Source organism: Taudactylus pleione, unplaced genomic scaffold (genome assembly GCF_031769625.1).
Source record: "Taudactylus pleione unplaced genomic scaffold, aTauple2 ptg000109l, whole genome shotgun sequence".
In the NCBI taxonomy this organism is placed as follows: Eukaryota; Metazoa; Chordata; class Amphibia; order Anura; family Myobatrachidae; genus Taudactylus; species Taudactylus pleione.
Window position 1 is genome coordinate 8,661,509 of NW_028284511.1, and position 26,677 is coordinate 8,688,185.

The following is a 26,677-nucleotide window of genomic DNA, read 5'->3' on the forward strand; positions in this document are numbered from 1 at the left end:
TGTGCACCACGCCCTAGTTCCCACTGTGCATCTGTGCATGTCCGAGACATGACAGCCATCCACCTTTATTATATAGATGCTGCAGTGCAGCCTATCTGTCACCATACGTACACAAGGAATGGTTGTACAAACACTTACCAAGTGCTGTATATCTTATTCTGTTCACACAGTTTACTTTATAATCATCTGGCAGGATATTCTGTTATGTTACGTTTGCTTCATTCTTTATGCCACTGATTACCATTGGTCCCTAGTTTTATTTGTTTTTTTATTAAATGTCATTAAGTTATGGCATTATATCTAGTATAGTGTACTAATCCTCAACCCATTCTCAGCTAAGTGCAAGCTACTGCTCTCGTGTATCAGCCACGTTCTGTGCAATGGTGGCTAGTGACACAAGTTGTGCTGTACGTAGGGATATACTGTATTTTACATCGCCATCACAATTTTGGGCCAGAACCTGGGTCGTACACATCTTTGCGTCTTTTGGCAGTTACAAGTCTTATCTAAATTATGCAAATGCCACTACGATCCCTTCCCTGGTGTACATCCATGTGTATTAATGTACAAGGACTGAGACGCCCACTCTGTGCGTGCGTCTTTAGCTGGTCGCACCATCGAAACCTCCACCAGCCCTATGGCAGGAGCAGATTTTCCATCTGAGTATGGCCTCCAATATAAAGTACGAAGCGTCTGTATACGCAAACACGTCAGCAAGGCGCAGGTGACACGCCGATATGACGGACCATCTGCGTCTGTTTACCCAGCGCCCAGGAACGCCCGGCACATTTCCAATCCATTACTGATACAGCGCGTCCCAGTCACACAGTGTATCACACTGCGCCGTACAAGCGTTTAAGGTTTGTCACACTCACACACAGTAACACAACATTGCACAACTCCATGAACATGGGCATCGCGTGTGGCTCTGAGCCAGGGATTTCATCTGATAACTGGTACATTTCTAATAAGCTCCTAAAACATGTATACCTAAATTACTGATTACAGACCCAGAATGGATCCAAACATTGATAGATAAATGTGGCTCATTATTCTGTACCCATACACTATTATCCCAGTCATTATAGTAGAAATGGCAAATTATCACTACAACCTAGAAGTATTGCTGATGTATACTGTGTGCCAGTCTGACATGGGGACGTATGTGTTATATATCACATTGATTCCTTATAAGAGGAAACCCAACTACATTATTGTCTCCTACATGTAATACCCCGGGCACTGATGGGTTACCAGCCGAGTGGCATAGATCTCAGGAGCTCATTCAGACCCACTTGCTAGATGCGTTCGCTCGCTCCCTGTGTATGCAAATCCAGTACACGCCCAGCAAGGCAAGCGATCGCATGGCAAGGCATTAGCATGCCCACTATGTCTTGGCGTGCGATCACTTAGTGTATGCAGACGCCCACCAGCCATTCTTAATACGCCAACTTGCGCATGTCATCTCCTGGAAGTGCTTGAAAACATTGGTACATCGAGCACCATTGGATGCGATCGCAGCGCTTGAGGTTGACTATACCCTGCCGCAAGCATTGCAATCACTTCAGAGTGAAATCCCACCAAGTGACGTGTACTATGACGCTGCTTTTTAATTATACACGTCTTTGAAACGGTGTTGGAACATTCAGGCACGCCTACGTTCGCACCTCCACTCCCCCGTTTCCAGTGGCCTGCCCCCGTCACCACCCACAAACTGCTTCTCCTGTCACTCATTCAGCTGGGCAGTCTATGCGCAGCGAGCAAACGCATCCCGATCTCTCGCACTGGTTCACGCATGGGCATTGCAATGCTTATGCATGCGCAGAAAGCGACTATCGGCCAGCTACAAGCATTCGCATCATAGCGAACGGGTCTGAATCAGCTCCTCAGATAGATGAAATGTCCCCACCTATATGAACCTGTCAATGAGAGGCTTATTACTCCCTTCCCCCCTTCCCTTCTCAGCGAGAGGGACCACAATAACAATACTACTAATATGTGGGAATGATCCAACAAAGGACCTGATTTAGAGGTGGGGGCTGCTGCGTCCAGTCTTGTGCCTGTTGCCCGGAGTTACGGCTGCAGTGATACGCTAATCCTAGTATCAGCCTCCTCCTGGTGTAGATGCCTGCGTATGACTGTGCAAGCACTGAAACAGCCCTTCCAGCTTCTCTGCGCGCTGTAACACTGCCGGTGATCCTCCACACTCCACCATTGCGTGCACCATTGACATTGGCACCAGCCTTATGGCAGATGCAGGTTCTCTGTTTGACTCTGGCCCCTGCGGCTGCAGCTCTGCATCTGAGAACGGAGCCGCTGTCACTGACATGCCTGCGACACTCCCATAACACGCCCATAGGTAGGAATGTTTTTGCGCTCACTTCAGACCACCTCCCAGTCACCATCCAGGAACCCCCATCTCTTTGCCGCCCCATATCTGATACCATCTGTCCCACTATAGCATATTTGTGCGTAAGTACTGTGTGACTCATCCATCATGGGGATTTTGTAGACTTTTTGCGCATACGCAGTTGCAAATATCGCTCAAATACATGAACATCGGCGTTGCGCTCAAACTGAGTGCGCCTCTGACTCATTTTGGTAAATATTTTCCTTACACGCAAACAGTTTTCACAGTGGTATTACATAAAGATTAACGTACATGTCCATGCTGAGAAGGTCTACCATCACAGATGTTTGTAGACTATTCATTCACCTCCACATTATACAAGATATACTCAAGTTCTAGATGTACGGCGTCCGTATCATCTGCTAAGACCTTTCTTGTAATAAGATCCGTTTTCTGTCTTCCAATAGAGTGGTCCTGTCCGTCTCTTTATACCTTACAAACGTCGTAAGAAGGAGGGAGAGATGTCAGCAGTTTCAGCTAAAAAAGATCCAGCTAAGAACATCCTTCTCCCAGCTACAGCGGAAACCACCTGTAAGCAGCTGAGAGGCGCGGGGATGAGCTAGGATAGAAATGTTTGCAGAGGAAACAAGCCATAAAAATGTTTGATGTGTAGTAGGTCATACATTATGTTTCACTGTATTTCAGAACAACTATTTTTACCCATAAAACCAGTTAAAAGTTGATAACGGAATGATGATAGTTCTGAAATGACCATCCAATATGCAAAGTCACAGACTTGAGTCAATACCATACTTGCCTGCACATTGAGCCACCCTTCTGGGAGATACCATAGGGCAAGTACAAGGGTCACGATGGTGCAATTTGCGTCATCATGGCCCCCGCCATGCCGACTACACTAGAGGAGTGGTTAGGTTTCAGGATTGAGGCCTAGTCTCCCGGGGTTATGGGCGATCCCCCTGAAAACAAGGAGTCTCCCATATGTTCTGGAAGAGCAGGCAGGTATGAGTATGATCATTATATAAAGTATATCAGCTGCTTTACTACCATCAGTTTTTCTCACAGCTGGTTTTATTTCTGTCTGTAGACAAAAATTGTTACATTATCTTGGAATACGTTAAGACCTCCTTTAGAGAGTCATCATACACTTGTAGAAGTCATATGTCAGTATGTATTGCCATTATCCCACCATCAATAGCCTCTTAGGTGTAGTTTTATTCTTCATCAGATCGTTTTCCTTTATTGTCTTCCCACAACTTTTACAAATTCCAAAGCTTTATCTTTCTGGCTGTCTTTATGTTATATAGCAGGGCTGGTGTATGGCATCACTGATCTGCTCTATGGGCCTGATTCAGAGATGGTCGCAGTGCCGATATTTACACAACTGAGCGATGTTTTGCTACTGCACATGTGCGAAAAGTCCAGAAATCCCTCATTGCGCACCTGCCAACCTGAGTTTCTCTGACACTAGAAAAGGAGTTTGCGATCCCTGGGCTTCAAGCTGGAGACTGGGAGGTGACCTACAGTGATTGCAAAAAGGGGCCGTTTCATGGGCGTGTTATGGGAGTGTCATGGATGTATCTGGGAACGGTGCTGCATTGCCAATCTCAAATCCATGTTTAGTTGAATTAGAGGAGCGTAGACCCTAGGCTACCGTAAATGTGGATGGTGTGACCGATGTTTCATTGATGTTTACAATCCCCATCGCAAAAGCACAGACCACACAGCCTGAAAGTGTGCGTCTCACGACTCGTACACTCTATTGCACCGTCCCGCACAAAATGAAGGCTCAGATTAGCACTTGCATAATTCCGCAATCGCTATCGAATCAGGCCCTATGGGCGCAATAGCACAGCCACTGCGTCTTTGTACACAGCGGATGTGCTGCAATATGCAAAAGGCGTAGAAGGCGTCTTAAGTAATAAAAGATGCCCACTGCCGGCTTCCCTGATCCGATGCTGCGTCCGCAACTGAATGAACATCGGTTATCTGAGTAACCCCCAGGTGTATTTCATGCTGATGGGGCCAATGGCGCTGCATCTAAGGACACAGCCACTGACCTCGGCACGCCCAGAAAGCGGGGCCGATATGACCCTCTATTCTGGGATGCTTGCCATTGCCGCCCATTCCCCGCCCCCAAATAACCGCAGCATTTCAGTCATGCTGCTGCTTAGGGGGCTCTGCGACTGTTGTCTCAGACACAGATCCTGCGCATATCACCAAACATCGCAGTTGCGTAAACCCTGAATCAGGCCCTATGTCCAGTACAGACGTATCCAGAGACAACAAACATGAAATATCTCTGCCTGATAATATAAAGGCACAGCCGAAAAACACAAAAGCCAACTTGGAAGGAAAGCAACACATTTAATAAAAGTTGTTAAGGACAGATTTTTATTCATTTGTTTAGTTACATATTACTATGCTGTAACTTGATGAACTATGAACCATGGCCCTGATTCAGAGCCGCTTGTAAGCGGCCGCTCGTTCGTTCTGACTGATGTTCGCACATCTGCGCATGCGTACAGATTTTAATACGCATGCGCGAACCAGTCAGTGCGGCCGAAAATCGTTTGTTCGCTATATAGCGAATGCCTGCTATTTTGAGTGACAGAAGGAGGCGTATGTGGGTGGTAACAGGAGAAGGTGCTTGAAAACGGGGGTGTGGAATTCGAACGCAGGCGTGCTTAAAGGTCAAAACGGGCGTTTTAAGGGAGTGCATAATTAATACAGCAGCGTCATTGACCACGTCACTTGTTTTTTTTTTTTACTCAGAACTGCTCGCAAAATAGCGGTTGAAAAAACCAGCCACAAGAATAGCGAGCAGTTCATACGCTGTTCGATGTACTCGATTAATCTAATAAATAGCGGACATGACGTATGGTGCGAGCGGCAAGGGGGCGTATTTTTCAAAATTACAACCGCAAGTTTGGCTCGCTCGTTCAGACTTAGAGGCGTGAACAGACCGCAATTAGCGAACGGTTCATTTGAATAGCCACCCCTTGTTTTTGAACGAACGACCGCAAATAGCGAGCGGCTCTGAATGAGGGCCCATGCGTATACCTGCTCTTATCTTCACGGCTATTGAGAAATATATGTTGCTCTGTATTAAATGTATTGTGCAGTTGCCCCTTTGATACATGTGTTTATAGGCTAGGTATTTTCCCAGTATAGTTGTTATGTCAGCAATACGCAGCTTTGCCATCCACAAGTATTCTGGTCACAATGTGCGCCTGATCTTCCTATTGCAGTTACTGTAACGTCATCCGGACAGATCACCACCACAGACTCACTGGCCTATGAGAGAGAAGCCACTGCGGAGACCACTACTATCCTGACCGATAGTCCTACACAGGGAGATGTGTACACAGGGGCAGCAGGTGAGGGGAGGTTATGTGCCATCGTCCTATTATTTTAGATGACTTGTCCTATTGCTGTTTATTTCTTTCTTTATAAAGGCCCAGCGTCTTCATTGGCACTATAATTAGCAGTGAATTCAGAGATTATAACAATGCTGAGTGTTACAGTGACATAAATAGGTAGTGAAGCCTGCTCTGGTACAGCGGTTTCTATCTTCTCTGTATTTTTCCTTGCTTTTTGCATACTGTGTCTTTTCTCTTATGCATTATTCCTTTAAATAAGTTTGACAGCACAAATCCTTGGGTGTGAGATTTCGCAGGGATATATTTGTATACTCTATATAGTGTTTGGAGCTCTGCCACCATGAGGTGCAAATTGGCATCAGAAGTATCAGAGACACAGCTGAAAGTTCTGTGCTCCGTCACCCCGGCTGCTCCTCTATGTATTTCTGTGTGATTGTTACGTGCCCCCTCCCCCCAGCTCCGTCCTCCGTTGTTTGCTTTTTTATCTCTCTTGTTCTCTGATTTTTTCTTACATAGACTTAACCAAAGTGATCAAGGTCAGAAGTGGATTGGTGCCAGTGTTATCTATCGCTAGCTATAGACAGATGCTCCATAGGAGATGCATTTTATATGCTGGCGGGCGGGTTAGGCCCCCCCCCCGGGAGTGTTAAGCACCCCCCTGGGAGGGTTAGGTTTAGGGTGCGGGAAGGGGGCGGTTAGGGTTAGGCACCACCAGGGGTAGGTTAGGGTTAGGCACCCCCCGGGGAGGTTAGGGTTAGGCACCACTAAGGGAAGGTTAGGGGGGGATTGCAAAGTTTAGACAGATTTGATTAAATTGCGGGCTGTGAGGACTTTTACATGCGGCTAATTACACCAGTTATTACACAGATCTTTTACACCAGGTCACAAGTCTAACCCCAGAGATTTGTACAACTGTGCATACGGGCGTGTATCACCCCTCATTGCTTACCATTTGTTCTTTCCTGGTTCTCTGTAGTTTTGTCCTCTCTACCGGCATTGGCACTTGCACCCAGCACCCCCACTAAGGAATCTTCAGCTGGAGTGATGAATGGGTTGGAGGTGTCGGAGCACCAGAGACCCTGGCTGTACCTGGAAGAAATGGTGAACTCCTTGCTCAGCACAGCACAGCAGCTGAAGACCTATGTGGAACAGGCCAAAAGTGAAGCCGCTGCGGCTGCTGAAAGGAAGGAGGTAAGGGAAATGGAGTCCTCCATGAGTGAGGGTCTCGTACCAACAGAGTTGTGCACTTCTGACAACTACTGCTATGTAGTCAGCCCCTCAGTGATAATATCCTGTAATGGGTTCCCATGCCAAGCATGCTGGCAACTTTCAGAGGAGAGAACTGTCACCGCAACTGGGCAGGAGACTCAAACTCCCGACTCTGGGAGAATGTACTACTTGTGGCAGCTGATTGGGAAGGAGATGGGGTAAACCATATAGCAACTATATATGGTGCATATTCAATTGGTGGAGGACAGTGCTATCCCCTGCACGCTGTAAGACAAAAGTAAACCAGAACCAAATGTTGGTAGGATTTGGGGATCCAGGGTGGAGACCACCAAAGGACTATCTGGGTATGTGAGCAACTTGCGGAAGACTTATGGTTAGCCAGAAGTCCCTAAACCTTTTACTCACCATTTATTTTACTGGTGTCAAAAATAGACTAAAAAGATAATGAGAGCGCATGACTTACTATTACTTATTTATAATAGCTGCAAAATCCGCCCTTTACTGTGTCTCCCAGGACATGGAGCAGGTAAACGGAGAGGGCGGTGATTGTGGCCTCTCTGGGCCTGATTCAGCAAGAAACGCACAGATGCAGATGCACTCATGCGGCAGCTGCGAGCATATGCTAATGAATGCATACGCACGGCGATCGCAGCCCAAAGATGCAGGTGCCCAGGACTACATAATGCCGCCCCCTTTACCGTCCGCTAACGTCCGTACTGATATGCAAGGCTGAGAAAACATCGGGAACATCGAGTAACATCGGAGCAGCACGCAGACTAAAGGTAGACCTGATCCTGCCGCAGGAGTTGAGAGACTTCCTGCACGCAGAGGAACGCCAGGCTGCGTCCGGCATCTCAGTGGCTAATTTATGCACGCCCCTGTAACGGGCACGTCTGCGTTCGGCCGACCACTCCCCATATCCACCCACAATCACTTTTCCCTGGGTCTGCGTATTCACTGCTCTCGCATTTGCAGACGCAGTGAGGGTTCGCGCACTGCGACTAAGACGCATGCGCAGACTGCGTGCGTCTGCATCCGTGCATTCCTTGCTGAATCAGGCCCTCTGTCCATTTACTACACTCCGTAGCAGGGGAGATGGTGATCTGTCCGCCTGGCTGCTGCTGTCCTGTATATTTATGAATTTCACTTTAAATTCTTGTCACAAACAACATTTCTAGTATAAACTGCTCCAATGAAGAATGACTTAAAGATAAATGAATGTGAAACCTACAAAAACACAATATATGCACAATTCCCTTATGTCTGATACATTCTCTGGAAATTATATTATGGACTCTTTTTTTTTTTTTTTTCTTGCTACCCTTCAATAAAGGTCAGGGGTTGTAACCCTTATTCTAGAACAGACTTCACCAAGGCATTACCAGCTCACCCTCTCCGTGCCCATGACACAGGTCAGCGAGATGATCTGTAATTAAATCCATAATCCTCTTATGAGACAGACAGGTCCCTTTGCGGCTGAAACCTGCTGTAATTCCTTAGTGGTTGAAGAGATTGTTTCCCGTCTACTGTCGTCATTCAGAACCTGAGCTTCCTCATTTAGTGGTTGTGAGATATCCAGTGTTGGTGAGTTTGGCGACAAGCACACTCACCTGAATGTCAACACCGCGCCAACGCAGCCAAGCCAGGTGCCGTCTGACTGCCTGACGTGCTGGACAGTGGCTCCTGATAACCACATAGACACATTGGCCCTGATTCAGAGCCGGACGCTCTGACCAGAGCGCTCGCTCTGAATCAGGGCCCACCTCCATTAATATGGAGCGTCCTCCTGGACGCTCGTATAGCTGTGGGTCACCACCCACAGCATATACGAGCGTGCAGAATGATGGTCGCGATGGTCTTGACCATCGCGACCATCAGAACTGCGAGTAAAAGCCTGCGGTTGAGTTTCTCAACCGCAAGGCCAGGAGTGATTTTGGCTCTATCAGAGCCAAAATCACTCCCACTGACATCACTAGTGATGTCAGTGGGGCCGGCTTCAGACGGTAGGCGTTCCCTTGGGAACGCCTCCGTCTGGCAGACATGCCCACCAAAGGGGGCGTGCTGTCAGTCACCATCGACAGCACGCCCCCTTTGATGAGACACTCCGAGCGAAGGAAAGTCCTTCGCTCGTCGGGTCTCGCGCATGCGCACGACGGAGCTCCCTCCGTCGTGCGCATGCGCAGTGGGGAACATCGACCCACTTGCGAGCGTACTGCGGCTCGCGAGTGGGTCTGAATGACCCCCATAGTGTCTTTTATAGTGTCTTTCACTGTCAGCACTTTACATATTCCACTCTCTTACAGTTATACAGTAATCATTAAAGAGAAACTTATGGTGTGTACACACGTAGCGATTTAAAAGGACGATTTTAACGATACTGTTACCGTTATCTTTCAAATCGTTCTTTTAAATGGTCCCTACTAACTGACCGTCGACCAGCGATGCGCGGCCACGTATGGATGATAGCGATATCGTCCATCAGCCGTGCATGCCGGTCAACTTGCTAGATTTCGAGCAAGTTACTATAGGGACCCGCGATCAACGATCGCGGATCGCTACAGTCGTCAGCAAGTTGGTGGTGTGCTGGATGATAGATATTGATAATCCAGCATACCAGGAAGGGTGCATAACGATCTGCCAGCGATATCGTATCGCTGGCAGATCGCTACGTGTGTACGGACCATTAGATTCAGTTATTACAGGGCATTTTTCATGTTCTCTCATATAGGACCTGATTCAGAGGCGCACGCGGTGTCGATTTCAGTCTGCGCATGAGTCCGAGTCGCACTATGCATGCGTGCTGATGGTTACCACCACCACTAATGTTGACTCAGAAAGAAACCATTTCAGTGGACGTTCCTGGTACAGGCGTATCGTGACCAACGACTGTGCCTTTTTTCACAGTTGCCCTGGTACCGACGGCCATGTTCCAATGGACATATTAAGCTACCACAGGGCTGCTCTAATATTCGACGGTGCGAGTGATGTGCGACTTGTTATGCAAAGCGGCGTATTTGAGTGGCAGTTGGTGGGCATCTCTGTATGAATCCCATTGGCTGCAGCATTTGCAGAAAGGCGGAGTCACGCTTAAGCTTATGCTTAAGAAAACGCAGTCGCTGCTCTCATTCCGTTCCACCTTTGAATCAGGCCTATAGTCTTTTTTGCATGTTATTAAATATAAATGATTCACATATGATATATATTGCGATGGACAGAATAATAGAAGGTCCTTATGCTAAATATGTAAATCCTTAATTCCCCACCCCCCTGAGTACTTATAGTTATCAGACTGCAGCACCTGTAAATATAACATAATATAGAAGTAATGCACACTATGCTGCCCCCAGTGTGCCCTGCAATGCGCATTTGTAATGGCTCCTACTTTTATGTACAAATTGGTTATCCGGTATATTTTATTGTTTGATCTTATTGTCATGTTAATGTTTATTTCCTGCAGTTCCCCAGTCATCTGTTCCAGCAAACAGAGGAAATAGATGGGAAACACGAGATATTGCTGAGGGTAAGGTCCACTCTTATGACATTTACATCTCATTCTATTTCCCTTCTTAAGTCTGTTTTCAATTAGCAGCGCTGTGCCATCGCACAGCACCGCTAATTATGGTAACTCAACATCACAGAATTTCCTGCGCACCTCAATGGCACGTGAGGAAAAATCGGCGATGTTGGTGGTCGCAGGGTTCCGGAAATACAGGGCCTGATTCAGAGGTGCACGGCATTGCAGCCGCAACTGCGTCTTTTGTCACAGCGCAACTGTGTCTTTAGTCTAATGTCGCCGCTGATGGGATTTGTTCAGAGACGCATCGTCAAGCATTGCACAAGTCCTATGAGGTGCAGAATCTCTGTCTAAACATGGCGGCTGGAATCGGTGCAACTACGGCCACCGCGACACGCCCGTGTCTGGCTGGCTACCCTCCTGTTACCACACAGATATGCCCACTGAGATTGCCACTCCCTGCGTCTAAATTCGTTCCGCGGCTCCAGACAGTAACCATCAAGACATATGCATGTGCAGACTGAACACAATGGCCGCTAGCGAATCAGGCCCACAGTCCGAACGCCGGCATTGCTGGTAATTGGATACCACCTGCTGAGTCTCATTTAAAGTTAGAATCTTGACAAAAACATGTTGCGCTGCTGGTAGGGCAGATATAAAATGAGCAGACAGATTTGGAGTTGGCAGAGAGAGTGTATTAGCTCCTTAGTTCATCATATTATTAAAATACTAGTATGGGCCTGATTCAGAGCAGGGGCATATTAAGAGAGGAGGGGGCCCGTGTTCACTCTCCGTCCGGGGCCCCATGCTCTCTCCCCAGCTGACAGCAGCGGTAGACTCCGGGCACTAGAGTGTGCCCGGAGTCTACTGCGAATGCGCAGATCACCGGGAACATGGCATGGAAGTCATTTTCCCAGTGATTTCCTTCTGCGCATGCGCAAAAGCCGCCGCGGCCATTTTCCAGGCATTTTCTGCAGCACTACTCCGTGGGACATCAGAGAACGCAGCTGCTGTCACTGACACCTCGCAAAAGGCCCCGTGGGACAGACTGTTTGCGTTCATTTCAGGCCACGTCCCGGGCACCACCCGGGAACGCCCATCACTTTGCCGCCCCATATCTGATACCGTTTGTTCATACTGCAACAGCGCCTTCGTGTGTACACTCTGTGTAGCGCATGCATCATAGGGGTTTCCAGGACTTTTTGCCCATGCGCAGGTGCAAATAATCTCTCACCTACGTGAATAGCGGCATTGCGCTGAATTGCGTGCGCCCCTGAATCAGGGCCGATGTGTGAGCTACGGCCAATAGAAGGTGGTTTTTTCCTGTATTCAGAAAAGCACAAAAAATAAAAATGCATTTACAACCTGCTATGTCCTACTGCAAATTAGCATCTCATATCTGGATTCTCTCCTATCTATGGATGAGTCCTGCTCTGTGTTTGCTTTCTCTAGAGAGTGATCTTTTCTCTAGTGAAATATTACAATATAACATGATATTTGTCATCAAAACCCCTGGGTTCATTACTGTCATTTTTGCATGTACTATATATGTGATAATTGCATTTCTGCTGAAGAATTACATGTTAAAAAAAAAAAGTTTGTGAATATTAATGCTAGAGTCTATCTTTAGAGCGTGTGCATCCTATATTTATATATATAAAATATAGTCACACGCAAAGCATGTGAAGTGTGACAGATTTCTGAATGTATCGTCACAGCGGAGTCGCACCTCCCTCCTCTCTCACTCTGCATATCATTACCTCTCGCTATTTATTTCCATTACTTCACACTCTGTCCACCGCCCCTCGTGTTCTCACTGCTCATCTCCCCGCAGTCCTGGCATGAGAAGTCATACTTCCTGATAAGTTACTGTATCTATCTTTGTTCTCAAACTTATTTCCTAATTCTGTCTAATTGCGCACAAAACTATCACTCTCGTCTTGTTATTCCCACTATAGTTATATCCTACAGTACATGGCTTTTTCTCTCATTGCTCCATTAGTCCCGTTTTATACACAAATGTTATTTGTCTGTATAAACTTCTGTGAATGACAGCAATCGTCACTTTAGCACTTGTTAGTAACAATATGTATTATAAGAGATAACCCTCACATGGGATAGCGACGCTTAGAATACCGGCGCCGGAACCAGGGCTGCCATTAGAAATTTTGGGGCCTGGGACTAACAAAATAGGCAGGGCCCCCCCAAGCCTATACCCCCCACCCACACCGCATCCCCCGATGCCCCACCTGGCTGTCTATATATAACTAAAACAGATGGCCCAGCTCACTTTACCCTCCTCTCTTAAACTACACTCTCCCTCTCCATTGCTAGCCAGACAGTCTGCATCCGCTGCTGCAGACTTTTTCTCCCGGGCTGGGTGGCTGGCTGGTGCGGCTCCTCTCTCTTCCCGTGGCGCGGCGTGACGAAACACGCGGTGACTCAAAGAAAAAAAAAAAAAGCTTTATTGAACAAGTGGCTGGGCGGGAGGAGCGGCCTCTGTAAATCAATCAGGTCTGGCGCGTTGCACCGGTCGGAGCTTTTACTTAATAAGGAGTTAGTAAAAGGAGGTAGGAGCGGGTAGGCCCCCTCCTTTCTGCCAAGTGTCCGGGCCTGGGACTACAGTCCTGGCAGACCCCCCTGATGGCGGCCCTGGCCGGAACCCTGACACCTGTCAGAATCCTGGCGCCGGCATAGGTTTAGGGTGTGGGGAGGGGGAGGTTAGGTTTAGGCGCTGGGGGGGAGGTTAGGTTTAGGCACTGGGGAGGGAGGGGTAGGGAGAGAGAGGGGAAGGGTTAGGATACCGACCAACATCGGTATCCTAACCCTGTTGGGATGCCGGCATCGGGATTCTGACCGCCAGGATCCCCTCCTTCTATTGTAGGCTATACATGGCATATTGCACCCCGTACTCTAAAATATATAAAGGTTTGAGAATTCGCTGAATTTTATGCCCATATAAAATGAGGCCAAATGCCTTTATTTTAGGGATGTGCAGGCTCGGATAGGTTCGAGTTTGCACGTGGAGTTCGGATTTTTCCCTCCAAAAAAACGGAACTCAGAACGAGGCAAAACGTCATCTTACATGGACGAACATCATCATTCCTGGACAAAAGACCAGGAATGATGATGTTCGTCCATGTAAGATGACGTTTTGCCTCGTTCTGAGTTCCGTTTTTTTGGAGGGAAAAATCCGAACTCCACGTGCAAACTCGAACCTATCCGAGCCTGCACATCCCTACTTTATTTAGGCCACTGTAAGGTGACAGATTATATGTCACAGGAGGGTTTGTGTTATTACTTATACAAATAATAATAGTTTTTACATAGACGCTCATGGCACTCCTATGACGCCTACAGCCCACAAGTCAGGGCGGTTCCTAGCTCTTGCATTGTTGCTGCCTCAAAGTGCCCAATTCCACGGAAAGACAGATCCGTCCAACTCCGAATAGTACAGAGATGCACAAATTCACATCTGCGCAATACGCTATATGCAAACATTTGCTGTCTGTGTCAGTGCTCAAAGACCCATCAGACTCAGAATCACCCCCATTGTATGAAGAAATATGAAGTATATTATATTTGTCATTCACTGCCATTCCCTAAATGGACATCCTAATGGATGATATATGCTCTTGACCTGAGTCGCTGTCAGAGTGTGTTTTTATTACTGTGTTCAAGATACAATCAAAATGACATAACTGATCACTAGTAGCCTGGAGCAAAGGGTGGGTGGGTGAAGGTCTCATGGGTATTAGAGGAAAGAGGAATTATTGTCATTACTGTAGGAAAACCATAATCAACCTATTGGTTGGGTCAAAACCGATCTTACGGTTCTAGACATTTTTTAAATCGGTATTTAATTTTAAATGGAAAACACCATGTTTTCAGGTTATATAACATTTTTCAGTGAGGGTATATTTAAAGTGTAGTCTATAATACATTGGATGGATGACCATATAAATAAAATATCTTCTGCAGGAATTGAATAAGCCCAGTTTATGTTTACTAAAAAAACTTTCTTAGCTTGAAGATGGGCTCTGGTCTTCGTCACATCCCTAATCAGAAACCGTGGTTCCGTGATCTTTGTTGTAGGTGGTAATTTCACCGGAAATACAAACCATAGTTAGGTCAAATGTGTATTTGATTTTTATTTTTTTTCCTAAATAAAGATATTGCAAAATGTTTTAGCCTGGTGTGGTATAAAGGTCCAGTGTTCTCCCCAGAAAATATTTCCAGCCGGGTGACATCAAGAAGTAGCCGGGTAGGGGCCTTCGCAATAATAAAATGATTTAAACCCTGACCTTATAATGATTTCAACTTGAAATGACATTTTATATATTAATTCTCCTCTTCTTATTAGAGGCCCAGTCCTTTGCACCTTTTTCATAAGCAAAGTCTGTACGATCTGGTCCCTCTAGTGAGATCAGCATCAGGTTATTTAGTGCTGGCACCACAGAATTTATTTTTTATACAGCTCCACAGATACTGTCCCCACTTGCTGGCACCACAGATACTGTCCCCTCTTGCTGGCACCACAGATACTGTCCCCACTTGCTGGCACCACAGATACTGTCCCCACTTTTCTGCTGTGCATCTCTTGTGTGGCTGCCTTGCGGTTGCGGTACAGCGGGGAAGACTTCCAACTCCAGGTCATCCTGTCTGGAGGCTCCCCTGGGATTTATGGACCCCTTGTCTGTGGTGTTGCTGTGGAATCTGCTGGTGCCGCTCTCTCCTGGGCTTCCGACTACCAGCTCCTTGTGTTCAGCCACCTGACACTGACAGTGCTGGAATACACAGCGTCTAACCTGAGCCAGCCAGACAGCCGCGTCCGCCCGTGGGCACAGCGCAGGAGGTAAACAGTGCAGAGGGGAGGGACACATGAGGATACTTCAATTAGAGGAGTTGCGTGGGGGGGCGGGGGTAGTGCCGGGCGGTAGCTGTTTCTTTCCGGGTGATGCGCCCGCAAATAACAGCCTGGGGAATAACACTGAGGTCACCATTCAGAAGATCGACACCAGAAGGTTGACTGGTTCTGAATGTCGACAGTAAAAAGGTTGACATGGTCATTAGGTCGACTATCATTCTGTAGACATGTATTTCGGTTGACTGGGTTAAATGGTTGACATAGTCAAAAGGTCAACATTTAACATGTCCATGCATGTTTTTTTTTATTTTTAGCCTAGCCCCTAACCCTAAATCTAACCCTAAAAATCATGGTGAAACCATGTGATGAGATTTTAGTTTCAGTATGGCAAATGTCAACCATTTATCCCTGTTGACCTAAACACATGTCTACAGAATGATGTTCGACCTAATTATCATGTTGTCTTTTTAACTGTCGACATTCAGAATGTGCCGACCTTCTGAATGTCGATTTTTTTTTTAACTGTCGACCAATTGACCTGTATCCATTTTAACCATGTTATAAAAACAGCTTTCCACATGTCCCCACAAGAAAGTGTGACCACTTTTTGCAAATTATTCAAACATGATCTCAACACAGGTTTAGGTAATTACCTGAATAAGTAAAGAATTATGGATGACATCATCATTTTACAGAATTATTTCTGCCTAATAGTGCCTAATTTGCCTAATATTGCTTAATTTGCCTAATAGTGAAATGTTATAGTGCCATCAGTATCTTTAGCATTGGGTTACAGTTTATTTTATAAAGCTTTTGTAGTACACAGGGGATCTTAATGACTAGATATTCATTATAGACAGTCTTTTACTTGAAGCCACACAAGTTATTATACAGAGGCAAATGCAGGATTGGGGGAGGCAGTTTCCAAATCCTTGATTTGGAAACCGGCCCATGAAGGGGTCATGATTAGCATACCTCATAACAAATGCAGTGTATGACACATTCAGGGCCAGCAATCACTGTAAATCAGTAGAAGCGGCATTAGGGCCAGTTTGAATGAGTGGAATTTTTTTTTTCTTTTTTACGGAGGTGGGCATCATTCCACAATCCAAGTCATCTGTTCTGGGGGAGTCTGGGAAACTTGCTGTATCCCTTTATACTGTGTGATGTAGCCACAGCTTTAGTAAAATTGTATTATACTACTGTTATTGTTGTCACTTGCATAGGCAAACGCAAGGGGGTTGCCGATTGCCTGGAAACTCCCCTCCTCAGCCCACACCATGACCACAATAGAAATAGTAATATAATACAGTTTTACTAGTGCTGCATGTTCTTCTCAGTATTACAAATTAAACAATTAGCACCCACTGTGGATCCTTTAACATGTGTTAGCCAGTACTAAGTACACCTGTGCACCGAACTAGGAGACCTGGAAAACATACACTGTTCTTCATCTGCTATCCCTTTTCTTAAGAAACCTAGGCCCTCATTCAGAGCCGCACGTTAACAACAGTACGCTCGTTGCGTTCCGATGTTGACTAACCGCGCATGCGTCGGTGTTACACTGCGCATGTGCGTACGGCAGATTGCGAGTTTTTTTTCTCTCGTTCCTAAAATTGCGTACAGGAAGTGACATGTCAAATGTGATTGACAGAACAGGGCGTTTTTGGGTGTTGACGGGGGTGGAGATGAAAAAACGCAGGCGTGGCGAGGCGTTTTTGGGGCGTACATACATTAGCAGATGCGAACGTCAAATGTGTTCGGACCGTCTCATACGTCACTGGAACATCCGCTTTCCCTTCAAAATGCTCGCACAGCTTAGGGTCAGGATTACTCGACCACATTGGCGATGGCCTTCTCCTCCGTCCCGGGACTCAAGGATGGTGCTGCGATTAATCGCGGCTGGTCAGTAAAGTAATTAGTGTTGGATTGAAAACCGGCTTGGTATGTGTTTGGAAAGCAGTTTATTGGGATAGCACAAAAGCGTACGCAGGTGGAAATCAGAGCTGCTAATGTCATGATTACACAATCAATTAGCGTACATTTTTGGTGTTTTATTTTGGCCACAATTTGTTGGTTATGGCCTATTGGAACAATAATGTCATCATGTTTTAATTAGCTCCCCTTTTTTTTGGTTTACTGTGGAATTTGCATCGCTATGTGATTTTTAAAACGTTCCTTAAAGAGGCCTTTTTTTTTTTTTTAAGAGGGTCAGTTTTTGCCTTTAGGGCCAGGATTAAATGTAACCCATTTGTACAATAATGTCACAATACAATGTCAGTTTTGTGTTTTAAATTTATTGTTTAAACACAAACAAATTGGCCTAATATTTTGTTGCCTTTTTTTTTGTGGCAAAGATATTTGTTACTAAAAAAAAAAAAACCATAACTGGTAACTTAAACGTAAATACCAAATTTTTAAAAATTTCACAAGAAAGGAGAGGGAAGTTTTGACCAGAAAGGAATATGAGCCAAGCACAGAGGGAGTGTGGGAAAAGTCGCCATTGCTGTCACCGTTTTCTCGCCCGTTTGGCTGGGTGAGGGTGGGCGCCAGACCGGGTCCGGGATGCCATCGGGCTGGCCTGTCCAGAGGCAGATGTTGTGGCCTCTGGACTAGGCACAGGGCTAGGCACATTTGGAGGATTGGCTGATGTTGTGCCAGAGGTGGAGGATCCGGATGTTCCGGCAGGAAGGGAGGTCGGCTCCACCATGTGCTGGCGAACGAGCTGCTCCAGGGCATCGGCGATGCGGATGTTGGCCCTGGTATTTTCCGCCAGGGCCTGAGCAATGGTCACGTTGGCCGCAGCATTTTGCTCCAGGGCCTCAGCCACCCGTATCAGACTGGCGTCCATCCTCTGCAGAATCTCCGTATGGAAATCCGATTTAAAATTGAGTTCTGTGAGGAGGCCCACTGCCTGCGAGGGGGCACGCCCTGGACTGGCTTCTGCAGGGTCCTCAGCCGGATGTACTGGTTCCTCCCCTGCAGAGCCAGCAGAAATTCTGCGGCCAAGGCTCCCCTCTGGAGCAGACTCATCCGCCTCTGTCTCTGTTAGGAAAAATGCAAAAAGACTCACATTAGAATCTACATATTGGCACAATCGCATTTCAGAGTTGGTGACATCACAAGACTTACCTTGGCCAACATGAGGAGCCGCAAAGTCTGGCATGTCCGTATCCATGTTGGACACGCCAAACACCTCCACAGCCTGCACACACCTCTGTGCCAGCTCTTCTAAGTCTGTCAACTCCAATGACACAGGGGTGGGACCCCCACCTGTCCCCCTTGCATGCCTAGCCCTGTCGGCAAGTTTTTGCTTGAGACGATATTTGAAGTCTGCCCATCTGTGGAATGAAATTGGAACCATTATCCTTTTTTTTACAATGGGGTTTGTTTATAGGATGGGAAAGTGTTTACTTACCGCCGTTTGACATCCCGGGCTAGACGGACATAATCACCCACCCTATTGACAGCAACGGCGACCTCCTCCCACATTCTCCACTTCTGGCTTTGGCTCATATTCCTGGCTGCCTGGGGCAGGATGTCAACGCACTTCTGGATCAAAACCTCCATCTCCTTGCTTGTGAAATGTGGCTGCCTTTTTTTTTTGGCAGCTTTGGCGGGTTGACTGGGGCCAGCAGTCTCTTCCATGTCTTCCTCCTCACCTATTTGGGTAAATATGCAGATTTAGCCACTTCACAACTTGCACAATATTATATTTTAAAAGAATCATTGAGACAAAATGCATGAAGGCCTTACCGCCGGATTTTTGGCCATTGTTTCCCTGGTCTGAAGCCATGTCTCTGCTTCCAGAATGAAATCAACCATAAATTAAATGTGATTTCGTGACGTATTTATACATGCGTCCTTAGTTTGCGGCCGCATCATTGATTGTGCGTCCCTATGATTCTTCCTTAATTTGTGCGGGAAAATAAACACTATTTATGGCTTGGTGTGTGTGGAGTCGAGGTTGCGTTGTTGGATTGTTGGCGGTTAAGTTGTTTGGATTTGGTTGTTTGCGGTTGGAGGATTTGGCGGTGTTTGTATTTTTTTGGTTTTGCTACAGTTGTTTTGGTTTTCCGTTCGCAGTTTTTTGGGTTTTTTTTTGCCCTCGTTTCCTGATTTGGTAAGTTTTGTGCAGTCTAATTTGTGGCCAATTGGTGTCTACTTCTTGTTTTTTGTTTTATATATTTTTTTTTACACTAATTTCATCTATTTTAGTTTGTTTTGGCTTTCGGACCCAAAGACCTTTTTGTTGGAAATCTTATATATTCGATTTTGGTAAGTCCATTATTTTTCTTGCATTTGCGAACAAATTAACGCATTTTTGACTGTTGGTGTAGTGACTTGCATTTGCGAACAAATTAACGCATTTTTGACTGTTGGTGTAGTGACTTGCATTTGCGAACAAATTAACGCATTTTTGACTGTTGGTGTAGTGACTTGCATTTGCGAACTAATTAACGCATTTTTGACTGTTGGTGTAGTGACTTGCATTTGCGAACAAATTAACGCATTTTTGACTGTTGGTGTAGTGACTTGCATTTGCGAACTAATTAACGCATTTTTGACTGTTGGTGTAGTGACTTGCATTTGCGAACTAATTAACGCATTTTTGACTGTTGGTGTAGTGACTTGCATTTGCGAACAAATTAACGCATTTTTGACTGTTGGTGTAGTGACTTGCATTTGCGAACAAATTAACGCATTTTTGACTGTTGGTGTAGTGACTTGCATTTGCGAACTAATTGACGCATTTTTGACTGTTGGTGTAGTGACTTGCATTTGCGAACTAATTGACGCATTTTTCGAGGCTTATTCATCATGTAAACCAGTTTTTCTTTCCCTTTTACATTTTTGGGGTCCATTTGACCCCTATTTGACGTACGGTGTGCAATGTCGTTTTCATCGATGGCCAAATGTGTGTTTCGCCTATTTTATGTGTTGGCTTGCACCAATTTTACAAACATAAAATCACCCTCTAAATATTTGATGTCTCATTTTTGGCTTTTTTACAGTTTATACGTATCATGACAATACCCCGGCATGTAAGCAGCTATGGATGGTATCATAAAGCTAAGTTGTTTTATGTTACTTTTGGGGTGGCTCAAAAGCCTTACATTGTAAACTTTGAATTTCAGGTAGATCTGGGGCGAATTGTTCTGGCCCTACTCCCGGAAGACGACCAACCTCAAACTCGTCCCAGGCGTAGGCATCGTAGGCATGCAAGGCCCCAGATATTTCGAACACGTGTCACCCTTTTTGGAATGCCCGATGATGAGGTTTTAAGACGCTACCGTCTACCTCCCAAAATCATCATAGACACTCTCTCATTAATAGAAAGTGATCTTGAGCGGCAAATTGACAGTCCAACAGCAATACCACCACTGACGCAATTTATGGCGGTGTTACATTTCTGTGCCTCAGGATCGTTTCAAACAACGGTGGGAATAGTGGCGGGCATCTCCCAATCCTCCTTTTCCCGGATCCTGAGGGCAGTGATGGAGGCACTTTTCAAGCACCTCCATCATTTTATTAAAATGCCTTTGGATATGGGTGCCCTTAGTGTGGCCAAGGCCAATTTTTACCAAATAGCTGGCTTCCCACACATCATAGGGGTTGTGGATGGTACTCACATACCACTTCAGCCTCCAGCACGGCTGGAGGCAATATTTAGAAACCGGAAACACTATCACTCCCTGAATGTAATGGTGGTATGTGATGCCTCCCTCCAGATCCTGTCCCTGAATGCTAAATTACCAGGAAGTGCTCATGACTCCTTCGTCATCCGGCAATCAGGGATATGGCAGAAATTAACCAACCTACAAGCTGGTGATGCGTGGCTTCTGGGTAAGTGGAGACCTTTAGTACATAACAATGTTAAGCTTGATACACAGTGTTCCTGATGTTGTCTATTTTTTTTCACAGGAGACAGTGGATACCCTTGCATGTCCTGGCTGCTCACTCCTTATTTGGCTCCCACACCAGGGCCACAAAGTGCGTATAATTCCGCACTTACAGCCACCAGGCAAGTGGTGGAGCGCTGTATCGGCCTTTTAAAAGGCCGATTCAGATGCCTCCACCGCTCTGGTGGCGAGCTCATGTATGTGCCGGATATGGTGTCTAAAATTGTGGTCCTGTGTGGGATATTTCACAACATTGCCATAAGGAGTGGTGTCCCAATGCAGCCAGAGGATGCCTTACCTGAGGATGGCCCCCCCGAGGTTGGTCGGAGGTCAGTATGTGGGGGGGCCATACGCGATGATGTGGTGGCCAGATTTTTTAGGTAAGTTGTAACAAAACTACAGTGTTTATACCTAATGTGTTTGTGTTTGTTTGCGAACATCTAATTTTGTGTTTTTTTTCTCACCATCTTCTGTTTGTTCACATAATCTTTGGCACTCCAACGCTCACTACTTCCTGCTACCCTTACCAAACCTGGATCTGGTCCTTTTGGGCATATATTCTCGAACCCATATTGCAACGCCATGTTTGTGGAATCATGTTGGCATGGTCCTTCGTCAACCAGTTCTTGATTTTTTGTTTTTATTTAATTATTTCTTGGTATGTGTTGTATTTGAATTTATCACTGTGTTCTTTTTTTGGGAGTGACCACTTTGTTTTCTCTGTTATGTTGTGAATAAATGTTTGGAGAGTGAAATGGTCTTCCTTTTTTGGGACGTTAACAGCAAGTGTAACCAGGTTAACACAAGTTACATTTGACTAAGGGGTAATCCAGTACTGACGCCAGTTGAGCTAAACTGAAATATGTTTTCAGCTTCCCAACCCACACCAAAAGGAAGCCTGGGCCAACCTTGGGATTTGTAAGATTGGCCTAAGCAGCTTGCGCACCAACTAGGAACCTGTAAAATGTAGAAATATGTAATTGACACTACACCCAAAAAGGGAAATGACATTGTTACTGTTCTGTGTTTCTTGTGTCTGTTTGACATACAAAGACAAAACACAATCTAACTTTTAAAAAAGGGAAATCCTTGCAGGAACAGTCTACTTATGTCATGCTAAACTATCTTGGTTTTGGATGTAAAAAATGAGCCAGAACGTATATTTGTCTGAATAAATTTATTTTGAAACGTTAACAAAAAAAAAAAAACTACTGGCGAAGGAGGCCAGACAGCCGGTCGAGGGCCACCAGAATGCCAATTACATGTTGGCGCATCTGGCCCACACAATCCGCCACCTCTTGCCGACGCCTCTGTTCCTCTGTGGGTGAGAAAAGTGTGTGGGTTAATACAACAATAGGGAATCCACATTAAAAAAACAAAAACACAACGAAATCACTCCTAAACCTAAAAAAAAAAAAAAAAAAGGGGGTGCTGCCAAAAATACAAGGCCTATGTACAAATTCCCACAGGTGTGATATGTGTATGTTGAAATCACCAGGAAGAGGTAAAGGCAAACTGCAAAATCACCAAAAGTCAAGCCACAAAAACACGAAGAAAGGCACGACACATGATTACATACAAACAGTTTGTGCTTTAAAAAAAAAACATACCGGGAGCCAAAACGGGAGCTCCGGAAATGCCTCCATGATCCTCCTCGGAGGATCCGTCATTCCCCAAAGAATGGGGAGGAGTTATGATGGACTCCGGGGAGGGGGTAATTGGAAGAGGGGTGGGTGGAGGAGAGGGGGAAGTGGGACGGAGGGGAAGGAGGCCCGATATTTCCGGGAGAGGGTCTGGGAAGGATGGGGAGGAGTGGGGAATAGGGGAAAGATTTGGGGTGGAGTGTTGGCTGGGGGTTGGGGATAGTGGGCGGGAACGCCGTCTGGACGGACGGTGACGGCGGAGTCTTGGCTGTCCCCCTAAAATATGTCAAAGAAATTGCGGTTAGTTTATGGACAAATCCGGGGACCAAAACTAAAAAAAATAAAAAAAACCAAAAAAGAAGCCAAATAGGAGTTGAATGAATAAATCAGAAATAGAGGGAAAACATGCACACGCAGATATGAGTACAAATAATAAATAGGACAGACAGGAAAACATGCACACGCAGATATGAGTACAAATAATAAATAGGACAGACAGGAAAACATGCACACGCAGATATGAGTACAAATAATAAATAGGACAGACAGGAAAACATGCACACGCAGATATGAGTACAAATAATAAATAGGACAGACAGGAAAACATGCACACGCAGATATGAGTACAAATAATAAATAGGACAGACAGGAAAACATGCACACGCAGATATGAGTACAAATAATAAATAGGACAGACAGGAAAACATGCACACGCAGATATGAGTACAAATAATAAATAGGACAGACAGGAAAACATGCACACGCAGATATGAGTACAAATAAGAAATAGGACAGACAGGAAAACATGCACACGCAGATATGAGTACAAGTAATAAATAGGACAGACAGGAAAACATGCACATGCAGATATGAGTACAAATAATAAATAGGACAGACAGGAAAACATGCACACGCAGATATGAGTACAAATAATAAATAGGACAGACAGGAAAACATGCACACGCAGATATGAGTACAAATAATAAATAGGACAGACAGGTAAACATGCACACGCAGATATGAGTACAAATAATAAATAGGACAGACAGGAAAACATGCACACGCAGATATGAGTACAAATAATAAATAGGACAGACAGGAAAACATGCACACGCAGATATGAGTACAAATAATAAATAGGACAGACAGGAAAACATGCACACGCAGATATGAGTACAAATAAGAAATAGGACAGACAGGAAAACATGCACACGCAGATATGAGTACAAATAATAAATAGGACAGACAGAAAAACATGCACACGCAGTTTGCCCCACAAACACAAACATTAAAACCACAATACATAACACTTACTTTCCAGGATCTGCATGCGAAAGCATGCCAGCAAGCGGGGCGTTCGCCGTTGCAGGTCGGACCACCTGCGCTCCAGCTGCCCGATGTTGCGGCGTGAGCCGAAGGACCGCAGGCGGGACCGTGCCTCCGCATACGCGGAGCGCTTCTGCCGGTTGGTCATGGGTTGAGGTTGGCTGGTGATCCGGCGATCCATGACCTCCGTAAGCACCAGCAGCTCGCGCCTGGTGAATGCGGAGGCTCTCATGATGGCAATGGTGTTTTTCTTAAAAATCATTTTTGATAAAGTGTGTAAAAATTTTCTGATTGGCTAATGTATTTTGGAAATTAACAGGAGCAATTTTATTGGTTAGTGTATGAGTCATGTGTTCGACAGGGCCACAAATCTCTGGAGAGTTATGATAGGCTTGATGCAGTGACATGCGTAAGCAAATTTAAATAAAGAAATGAACCCAGGGAAATATGCGGGGATACACAGCAATAGAACAATTGATTAATTGTGGTTCACATGTTTTTTGAACAATAAAAGCGAATGTTTCATCCGTACGTATTCTGCGGGTAAACACAAACACGGACAAGAGTAAAGTTTCTTGCATTGTGTTGAAAAAAAACAAACAATTAAGCTAATTGATACATTGATTGGCATGATACGATTGATGGAGGTAGGCAGAATAAAGGAGCAGGTAATCGACATCTGACAAGGCCACTTCCTGTTTATACTTGTGCGTGCGTTCCTTTCAAGCCATTTCGGGGATGTACGCTCGCTATTTCGTACGCTCGTTAGTTAGAGGAGGGGTCGTCAGAGTTTAGGGAGGAATTTTAGATGCGAACGAAAATACGAGCGAGCCATTGAATTTAAATATTTTTGTACGTACGCCTAACGTACGTGCGCCCGCTTGCGAGTGGGTCTGAATCAGGCCCCTAATCTTGACTCCTACTCCCTCACTAACTGCTATCCTTTATCTCTTCTCCCCTTCGCCTCCAAGCTCCTTGAGCGGGTGGTGTACAACCTCCTTTCTCTCTGGCCACTCCCTCCTATGCCCACTCCAATCTGGTTTTTGGTCTCTTGATTCCACCAAAACTGTCCTCACATACTCCTTGCCAGATCCAAAGGTCAGTTATTTGTTCTTATACTCCATGACATTGCAGCGATGACACTGTTGACCATCCTTCCTCCAAACCCTTCACTCCTACTTGTCCAACTGCACCTTCTTCATATCTATCTCCCCTCCTCTGCCCCTTCCCATCGGGGTCCCCCAAGGTTCTTCTCCCACTACTCATCTTCCCTCTGCAAGCTTATTATTTACTATGCCATTCAATGCCACCTCTGTGATGACGCTATGTTATTTACCTCTCTCCTCTCTCCCACGTCAGCTCCTGTCTGTTATACTTCCTCTCACCCTCTTCACTCTCCTGATGTTTGCTGTCTCACCTCCTCCCTGATCACCAGTTCTCACTCTTGCATTCAGGATTTCTCCCAGGTTGCTACTAACCCCTTGAATGCCCCATGACACTCCTGTGCACTTTCATCTAGCTTCCCAACTTTCAAGTGTGCCCTTAAAACTCATTTTTTTATTGTATCTTAATGACACTACTACTGTAACTCTGCAGTTTCTGGCCTCTTCTCCCTATTGTGTCCACCCATATGGCATAGATTGCGTAAGTTTGTCGTTTCTACCTAAGTAAGCTAATTGAAGGTTTTTGCATTGATCCTTATATTGGCTTTTGGTACAGACATTCATAAAAATATGAATATGGACATTGAGCAACTATTGAATAAACTGTTTTGACATCCTATGAATGACAGGCTGATACAGTTTGGACAACATGGCTAATGTTTGTTTGTTTTTTGGTTAGTTTTAACTTAAAGCAACCTAAAGCACTACAGCCTCTGTTGAACTACAATCTTGAGCATGGACCTGCTGGGTGTTGTAGTTTAATGACTATTAGAGGCCTAGTACTGCCAGCTCATGCTCTGTGTTGAATGATCGACACAACGGAACAAAGGCACTAGTCATCTGCAGTGTGATATGACGCAGTATGGTAGTGGATAATTGGTACAGAACCTTCTGACCACTGAATGTGTGTTAGCTGGATGACACTTGTATCTTAGTTAATCCTGATGTGAAAAGATGATTGGATTCACATGTTGCTGTTTAGCACACTCTTTTGGCACCATCTCTGTCTTTCTAACCTTACTCTGGTCTGCTCTATATTTAGCAATCCTGCGTTAATTGCGGCAGAGAAGCCCTTAATGAATGTACTGGCTGCCACAAAGTTAATTATTGCTCCATCTTTTGCCAGCGCAAGGTAGGAAGTATCTCAATTATATCCGTGTGAGCGTTGCTGCTGGACAAACTGTACTGTACATTGCACAAATGGTATTTCAACAGTTACTCAACAATACATTTGAGAAACAACATGCGTATAGTACTCCTGATATGTGTAAAGGTTGCAG

At 45.5% G+C, this 26,677-nt stretch overlaps 1 protein-coding gene across 2 annotated transcripts in view; it reads left to right on the forward strand.

Annotated features, from left to right (window-relative positions):
- The window catches only part of DEAF1 (DEAF1 transcription factor), a 60,935-nt gene that overhangs the window by 25,647 nt on the left and 8,611 nt on the right, over positions 1-26,677 (forward strand). The window contains exons 7-11 of one of the 2 annotated variants that reach the window (XM_088471001.1): positions 2,818-2,941; positions 5,620-5,748; positions 6,728-6,942; positions 10,439-10,501; positions 26,440-26,529. In XM_088471001.1, coding sequence (XP_088327127.1) covers positions 2,818-2,941; positions 5,620-5,748; positions 6,728-6,942; positions 10,439-10,501; positions 26,440-26,529 — 621 coding nt within the window. The remainder of the gene's footprint in view (positions 1-2,817; positions 2,942-5,619; positions 5,749-6,727; positions 6,943-10,438; positions 10,502-26,439; positions 26,530-26,677) is intronic. The other variant, XM_088471002.1, reaches the window with a different exon arrangement.